This window comes from Musca vetustissima, unplaced genomic scaffold, assembly GCF_032173495.1.
Source record: "Musca vetustissima isolate MV318-11 ecotype Yass unplaced genomic scaffold, APGP_CSIRO_Mvet_v1 utg182517, whole genome shotgun sequence".
Taxonomy (NCBI): domain Eukaryota; kingdom Metazoa; phylum Arthropoda; class Insecta; order Diptera; family Muscidae; genus Musca; species Musca vetustissima.
The window spans coordinates 1-9,405 of NW_026884437.1; the positions used below are offsets into that span (position 1 = coordinate 1).

At 42.2% G+C, this 9,405-nt stretch overlaps 1 protein-coding gene across 1 annotated transcript; it reads left to right on the forward strand.

Annotated features, from left to right (window-relative positions):
• Window positions 1-16: 16 nt before the first annotated feature.
• On the forward strand, window positions 17-9,190 carry LOC133331451 (WD repeat-containing protein 81-like; the record flags this gene model as incomplete). The annotated part of the gene is made up of 5 exons (XM_061539843.1): window positions 17-3,398; window positions 3,470-4,560; window positions 7,335-8,231; window positions 8,288-8,880; window positions 8,954-9,190. Coding segments are annotated over 5 exons (6,198 nt in total), but the record flags the coding sequence as incomplete, so codon positions are not given.
• Window positions 9,191-9,405: the final 215 nt, after the last annotated feature.

A 9,405-nucleotide genomic window follows, 5' to 3' on the forward strand; every position in this document is an offset into this window, starting at 1 on the left:
ATCCCAGCCTCATCGATATCAAATAATTTGCGATAAAAAATGGTTACAGACACTGGAGAAAAAGAAAAAAATCGATGCATTCCCGGTACATCCAACCTTGGATAGAAGAGCACATCCCGATGGTGATTTGGAACATCCATGGTGTAGGGTATTGGTCCAGTTGTATAAAAAACAACCCTATAGTAAGGTGTTCCCCCTGAAATGTCCCCTGGAGGATAGTCGAGTGGGTGATGATTTTGGCCAAAAGTCCCCGCTGAGTTATTCCATGGCCGTGTACGAAGTAATGTGTGAGAATTTTCGTAATCTTTGGTCAGATTTCTATAAGAAATGTCCAGGGGCCCATGTCAAGGGTGAGAAGGATGGGAAAGCAAAATCCACATCAGCATCATCGATAAATTTATTACCCTATGATGCAGTATTAAAGGAGGTGATTTATCGGGTCTTCAAATGTCCCATTATCCATTGTGGTTTGGATCGTTTGCGTGAGGATTCCGGGGATGTTAAATCGGAGGAGTTGGCTTTGGAGTGTCATGGCAATATTATGCCTGCATTGATATGCATCGAGACTAGTCAATATCTGGCCGTGTTGTTTTATCCGCCTGGACTGTCGACCACCCTATACGATTGTATCACCTTTAGTCCGGCGATATTGCATAAAAATTATAATAAGCCTCTGTTTATAGTCTACCAGCTGCTGCAGCTGTTTCGAAGTCTCCACCAACAAGGCTTGGTGGTGGGGGAATTGTCACTGCAGGACATTTTGCTGAACGAGAATTTGTGGGCCTTGGTAATACCACCCGTTGATGCCAATATAACTGCCTACTTTTTGGAAGAGGTTATGACCCATTCACCAAGTGAAGCCACGGGATTACAGGAATTGGATTTACCCATTGATGGTGTCGGAGGCGGTGGTGTGGATACCATGGATGTTTCCAATTTAAAATTGGATTTGAAATTTTCCTACGATTTGAAACAGTTCACATTACGGGATTACTGTGACATGTGGTGTAATGGCCAGATAAGCAATTTTGATTATCTCACAATTTTAAATACCGCCTCCGGACGTTCGCAAAATAATCCCTCCTATCATCACATAATGCCCTGGGTAACAAATTTCGAATCCCGCAATGGTCTGCAATGGCGTGATTTAACCAAAAGTAAATATCGTTTGAATAAGGGTGACATCCATTTGGATTTAATGTTTCAACATGCCACCCAGCAAGCTCATCGCGATCTCGAGGCAAATTGTTCAACCTCGCCACAACAGGTGGCCCATCATGTATCGGATTTCCTTTCGGAAATAACATATTTTGTTTATATGGCAAGGCGGACCCCGCAACACATTTTAAGGGAACATGTAAGGCCCATATGGGTACCGGCTGAATATCCCGCCTCTATACAAAGGTTACAAGAATGGACGCCGGATGAATGTATACCCGAATTCTATACCGACCCAATGATTTTCAAGTCGATACATGAAGATTTGCCAGATTTGGAAATACCTTCCTGGGCATCATGCCCTGAAGATTTTGTAGCGAAACATCGAGAGGCTTTGGAAAGTCAATATGTTAGCGAGAGACTCCACCATTGGATTGATTTAAATTTTGGTTACAAACTCTCGGGGAAGGCGGCAATAAAATCGAAAAATGTTTGCCTACCCATGGTGGATCAACATAAAACCCTATGTAAACGGGGTATTGTTCAGCTCTTTACACATCCTCATCCGGCGAAGCGAACAATATCACCATGGTTTGTCAAGCAGGCACCTAGGATACAGAATTTATTGGCGGGACAGCCGAAGGTTTCGGGGAAACATAAATCCAGTAGAAAACTCAACAAAAGTCTGGACAATCTGAGTAAATCCACAGAATCGCTGGATGGTCAGGGTGACAATTCCAGCCACAATCCCAAAGTGTCGCCTCGATTGACTTTGAAATTACCCGAGGATAACATTTCCACCTCCTCCACCTCAAGTTCCAGTAATTTTTATAAGACCACAAATTTCATAGAACTTCCAAAGGACTACAATCCCATTTTGCTGCTACAATCCCTTGAGTCTTCCCAGCAGTTTGTAAGCAAAACTTTCCCCCTACAAAAGCCCACAGAAAATGCCCCGGAAAAAATGCTAACCAGCGATTTGTTGTTCGAAGACTACACGGAGAATCACAGCTTCACAAATCACCTCTTCAATGAGGGAGATTCTCCGCTGGATAACAACCCCTCCATCTCGAAAGGGAAAAGTAAAAATTTCCTGGCCTCCAGTAAACAGCCAAACAAGACCATGCCTCTACATGTCCATCATATGAAAAAAATTAAGGACCTCCAGATCTTGGGATGTTTAATTGTAGAGCTATTTGCCATGCCCCGCATTAGGCCCCTGATAGGCCACAATCTCCAGCCCAAATTTGAGACCCGCCTAAAGGCCTGCCTTACCATTATGAAGCTACATAAGCAGGACATTCCGAAATGCTTGCGTTACATTACCAACATCCTTTTGAATCTGAGCTGTCAAGATGTGGTCACCGAAAAGGGTATGCCATTACCCTCGGCGGGCCAGCTACTCGAACCAATTTATCACAATTTACTAATACCCTTTCCCACCAATTTTTATGCCTCGTATGCCCTCATCAGATCTCTATACTCTTTCGATTTTGCTTTTATACTCCTGGAACTGCACACCCACTTCCAGTGCAATGGCCACGAATGTTCACGCTATACCGAAATCGATCGCCTCAGGGTGCAATTTGAACGTAAAATTGGCAAATGTAAAGTTATGGCCTGTTGTGCCCATATTCGGCGTCTTTTGGAACCGGTGGGTTTTGAGCAATTTCCACCCATAGATATTCTACTACCTCACATGATAAATCTGCTAACGGATGAGCATACTTCAATCTTGACGGCCTGGAATCTGTTCGATAGCGTTGCCCAGGCCCTGGGTATACAAAATACCCAAAAATATCTCCTGCAACCGATTATGAAACTTTATGATGTTGAAAGTTTTGAACGTGGTATGATATCGGTTAGGAATCGTTCTATCACCGATTCCCTCTCCAACTCTTCGAGTCATTTACGCTTCTCCACAAGTAGTTCGTTTAAGTCAAGGAAATCTGTAAAGCTCTATCATCAAATATTTTTACTGCGTCTGATTGTTCGCTTTGGTCTGAAATGTTTTTTGCAAAATTTCATTGCCCCCCTGATTGAGGCTGTGGGTGGTTACAAGGAACCGGAAGATGGTAATGGTCTGCATTATCACAGTTCAGCGGCAGGGGCTAGGCGTAGCAGTCGTAATTTAAGTTTGGTCAATAATCCCACAGTTGTGGTCAATGAGGATGATATGACCTTGATGTCTCCACAAAAACCAGGGGAGGATTTGGAGGATAACACTCTGTCCCAGGAAGGTATTATGACTTACCTATTCTATTCTATTCACTTATTATAATTTTTAATTAATTCCCTTTCTTCCCCACAGGTTCCAATATCAAACCCGAAATAGAGGACGTTTTCAGTTTTGATGATGATGCCAATTCGGATCACATTTCCACCTCTGATCACATATCCAATAAATCTTTGGACTCCTTTGATATGAGTCAAAGACCCACCACGGCCGAGGAAGCCAAAGAATTAGAAGACGATGATCGGCAATTGGAAACCACTCCCGAAAAATTGGCGATATCCGAAATAATCTATGGTTCAAAAATCAGCAACAACTCATTTGAAGATGCCGATAAAATATCTCTCAACAGTCAAACGGCCAATGATTCGCCTCTGCACAATTCCGCCAGCCAATTGGGTCCACGTTCACCCACCATAGCAATACCGGCCAGTGTATTTCGACGATCATATCAACTGAACACAATCGATTGTGATATAGGGTCCCGAAAAAGTGTCGACTCCTTTGAGATATTACAAAATGCCGCCGAAGAGGAGCAAAAACAGATACGAGCCAAACTTCGCACCGAAATTGAGGAAGAAAAAAATACCAAACAACAAAACGAAGGCGGCGAAGCCACAAAATCCAAAGAACCCATTGAGGAAGAACTACCCTCCAGTTTCTCCCAAGAAGCCAATGACAGCCTGCAGGCTTCAGTTATTTCGAAAATGTCCGAAGAAAAATCTTTACAAAACAATTGCATTTCGGAAATGAGTAGCATTAGCCTAATATGGCTGTCACATCGTTTGGGACCAGTTTTAACATCACGCTACATTGCCAAAAATCTTTTAAAAATGTTAACCCTATGTTATGTGGGACAGGAGAATCTTCTACCCGAATCTGGGCGGGGTAATGAAGATTTACAAAATTTAAATTATTTTACGGTGTCGGATGCCCGGGTGGTGGGTGATCGTAGTGCTGTAAGGGTGTTGGAATGCCTAATGGCAATTGCTTCGCTCTACGGGGAACAAGTGATTCTTATGCAATATTTTCCGCATATAAGTGAACTGATTGCATTGGGTGTTAAGCGGATCACGAGTAGTTTAGAGGGTGCAATTATTTCCACACTCCAGCTGATGAAATATTTGATACCATGCCTAACGGATGCCACCATTATGGAACATCTGAAGGTAAGTATAAACTATTTCAAGATTCCACATTTTTTTAGGGCGTTACCAAAGGCGTAGATTTTTTTAAAATATTATGCAAAGGTCTCATCAAATCCAACGCCTTCACAAGAGTTCGAAAAATATTTTTAAAATATTCACGCCTTAAAAAAGTATTTTTTTCCATTTAGCTGGCTTGTGCCAGAACTTTCGTTTCATAAGCCGAGCTTAAAAAAGATTTCGAGGCGTGTCGGTCTTTTGCGCCGTTTTTTCTAATTTGAAAGACCATTTTCGGCAATGTTGTCTTCGACTTGATCTTTCCATCATATTCGTGGCCTTCCCCTTCTGCGTGAGCCATTAGCTGGTTCGCTTCTATATGCCTTTTGGGCTGGGGCATCTTCATCCATTCTCACATCATGACCTAGCCAACGTCTAACAATGTCGATGTCCGAGAATAGCTAGTACAACTCATGGTTCATTCGACGGCGATATTCACCGTCAACGCAGATCGGCCCATAGATCTTTCGGAGAATTTTTCTCTCAAACACTCCAAGAGCTGCCTCATATGCTTGCAAAGTACCCATGCTTCAGATCCTTATAATAGCATGGGTAGTATCAGAGTCTTGTAGAGTGTGAGTTTGATCTGGCGGAAGGTGGCCTTGCATTTGAGTTGTTTGCTAAGACCATAGTATCTGTTGGCCAGGACAACCCTTCTCCCAATTTTAATACTGATGTCATTCGTTTTATTTATTGCGGTACCAATATATATAAAATCTACTACCTCGGCTTCTCGCCGTTTACTGCCAGACCCACTTTGGCAGACTCCTTCTTAATTTGTTTAAAGGTGACTGTTACCGCTCTCAGCGTTCAACCCATTATGTCGATGTCATCGGCGTAGGTGAATTACATGTGTTGTTTGGAGTACAGAGTGTCATTTCTGTTCACTTTTTCCTCTCGTATGACCTTTTCCAGCAGGATATTAAAAAGGTCACACGACAAACTGTGGCCTTGTCTGGATCCTCGTTCGGTATTAAAGGGAAGGTCCTTTCCGACTTTAACTGCTGATCTTGTGCCAGTTAAAGTTATCTTGCATGGCCGAATTAATTTTGCAGGAATGCCAAACGCAGACATGGCTCTATATACCTCTGAACGGATAAGGTAGATCCTCTACATGCTGTCTGTATCTGTCACCAGGTTTCCTTCTTCATCTCTACAGGAGAGTGTGCCTGCACCAAAGCCTTCGGTTTGGTGTTTTACCCGAATAGAATTTTCGGACTTCATTCTGACTCCTGAACATCTCGATTTGCTCACGCTCACGTTTTTCTTGTTATTTCTTCTTTTTTCTCCTCTCTCCTTTTCTCCCGATAATTCTCCATCACATTACATGTTGCTACTGTCTGCAGTGTTGCCCTATACGCTGCGTTTTTCACATCAATAGAATTACGACACTCCTGATCGTACCACGGATTTCTTGATGGTGGTCTTTGGTACCCAAGTGTTGCTTTTGCTGCAGTTTGTAGGGAGTGGGCAATTCTTTGTCATTGTGCTCCTATACTATTATCGGGACAAGAAGTGCTTTCATCAAGCAGGTGGGTAAGTCGAGCGGAGTAGGCCTCGGTTACCTGTTGTGTGTGCAGCTTTTCGACGTCGATCACACCTTTTCTGCTACATTAAGGCGGGTGCGAACCTTGGCTGCCACAAGGTAATGATCTAAAACACTGGATGAATGCCTTCCGTCTATCACAACATGATCAATTTGATTTCTCGTTGTTCGATCGGGAGAATTCCAGGTGGCCTTGTGTATATCGAGATGCTTGAATCTGGTTCTGCTAACTACCATGTTTTTGCTGCCTCGATGTCAATCAACCTCATGCCGTTGTCGGATATTTCTTCATGGAGGCTGAATTTGCCGACGGTGGGGCCAAAGATATTTTCCCTTCCGATTTTTGCATTAAAATCTCCAAGATTTTAATGGTCTGTTCATCTTTGTCTTCGGTCGGAGCATGGGCGCAAATGAGACTGATGTAGAAGAACTTCGCTTTTATACGGATTATAGCAATTCGCCCATCTACTGGAGTGCATATGGAGACGAGGTCTTTTATTCTCCTGTTAACCATAAATCCGCAACCAAATTCATGTCTCGTTTCATGGCAGCATAATACAGGACGTAACCATCTGATTTACTTACGCCAGACCCTTTCCATCCCATTTCGGCTTTGTACTACTTGAGTGCACCTGTTATGTACAATGTGCACACATTCCAAGTGCAGATTCGCAGATCGTGGTCCTTTATACGTTGCCGGGGGTCGTAAACATTAGGGGGGCTTGGTTTTCTTTTTCTTTGCTTTTTCATAGTAGGTTGGATTTTCTGAGGGTGGGCAACTAACCCGATCTCTCAGCCCATTTTTTTATAGTTGTTATGGGTGAACTCGCGGCACATATTAGCTTTGTCCGCAATTGAGATGAAAGATGGACCAAGATAAGTCTGTTAAAGCCAATCAGAGCCGTTGCTTGGTATCTATCAACCCCTACGTCACCCTAATTTTAAAATATCCGCGTCCTGAAAAACCATTTTTTTTAAATCTACGCCTTGAAAAAAATATGCTTTAAAAAACCCAAGCCTTGAAAAAAATAATTAAATCTACAACTTGAAAAAATACTTTAAAAAAACTACTTCTTAAAAAATATTTTTTAAAAAATCCACGCTTTCAAAAAATATTTTATTGGAAATTTACATTTGTATTTTAATAGGTCTTCCTGCAAAAATTTTAAACGGTCTTACAAATTTCTCTTTTTAGGACATCCTCCTGGATTCGATTATCCTCCCCGTTCTACGTTTTCTGGGCTCTGCACAAGTCCTTATGCCCAGCGGTTACTTGGGTCGCTCTGTATTGGCTCGCAAATTCTTAGATGCTGTTTATGTACTTAGTGTCCGGCTGGGGTCCGATATGACCCGTGAACATTTATGTTTTACGGTATTACGACCATTCTTCCTGATATTCGACAAAGCATTCGGAGAGACAATCAATTTCGAGAATAATGATAATCGCACTGCCCAAATATCACCACCAAATCCCGAACGCCAACACGAAGCCAAGCGGGAACTTGAAGAAATCGGTGATGTGTTCAGTCCAGCATTGGCTCATAGTGCCTATTTGGCATTTTTACGTTTTCTCGGAGAGGACATCATGCGAAAGACCTTGTTAAATTTGGAATTTGTCTTGACGCTGTGTCATGAATTTGAACAGCCGGATTATAAACCGTTCACCATTAATTCTCGAAAATCAAGTGATGCTGTTGATTGCCCCGTGGGGCCGACGACATTAGAAGCGGGAAGTGCAGCGGCGGATAGTCAAGCGGCAAATAGTTTTGGTACCCAAGTGGTGGGTAATCGCATTGAGGTTGTGAGTCCCACGACCCAACAGACACCAAAGATCATTTCAAAGGAGAAGATCCAGCCCATTGATACAATGGAGGTATTGGATATGGTGGCCTATAAATTTGAACACTTACCCAATACACGATATCTGAAGGGTAATTGGTTGGCCTATTGGCGTCATGAAATAACCCGCTCCGAAAAGGATACCACATTGAGTTTGCAGCAAATTAAATTGCAATCGTTTGTCGGGCATACCAATTCGGTGAGGGCCATCTTGGCATTGGATAATGAAAATAGTTTTATATCGGCATCGAAGGTAAGTACAGGTTGAATAGGAATAAGTTCTCCCTTTTATTTTTTTTCTTCTTTCAGGACAAAACCGTGAAATTGTGGTCTCTGCGCAGTGAGGGTGATGGCTTCAAAACAAAATCCTGTCAATTTACCTACACGGATCATCGCAAGTCCATACATTCCTTGGCCTTTTTGGAATCGCTGCGGTTTGTGGTCTCCTGTGATTCGGGGGTGCACATATGGGATCCATTTATAGGCCGGCCCCTGGGAGTATTGGATTCTCCCAAACATAACCCCATAACAATTGTCAAATGTCTACCCTCCCCCTCGCCATTGGTTTTGGCCGGTACAGCAGAGGCCTCGGTGAAAATTATCGATGCCCGTTGCATGCAATATGTCAATGAGTGGCGAGTCAGCACAAATACCCAAAATAATGCCACGGTGAGATGTTTGACAGTTGCTCCGTCGGGTAATTGGATGGCTGTCGGATTATCCTCGGGTTATATTGTTATGCTGGATACCCGCACGGGTATGATCTTAAATTCATGGCGTCGCATGGAATGTGATATTTTGCAGCTGGCTGCACCCAATGATCAACAGCTTATTAGCTCCGCACTCGATCATAGTTTGGCGGTGTGGCATGCTCATGATGGTAATCTGCACTATCAGTTGGTGTAAGTTGAGAACCTAACCTTAAAATTTAATTTTTTATTATAAATAATTTATTTCAAATTTGTTTTCGTTTAGACCCCCTGCCGAACCCGCTCATTTCTTACAAACCAATGGCCCCGAGTTGGTATATGCCACAACTGGTAATCGCATTGGCATCTATTCAGATCTAAGCAGCTCTCATGCCTCACACACGGTTACAAAACTGAGATCGGAAACATTTAAAGGTGTTCTAACCTCTTTGGCTGTATTGCCGTTAAATCGTGCCTTTTTGGCCGGCAATGAAAGTGGCAATATTTCGCTTTTGTGTTGAAACGATAAAAGACAAACGAAACAGAATTTCCAGAACAATTTTTTTATAAATGTAATTTTTTTTAAATAGAAAAAAAATTTAATTTTTTTATTTATTTTTTTCCAGAACATTCTCATGATCTTTACTTACATAAAGAGCAATACTCTTTTGATATTATTTTATACCAAATATTATTTTTTCTAGTAAAAAAAACTATTTAATCTCATATTTTTATTTT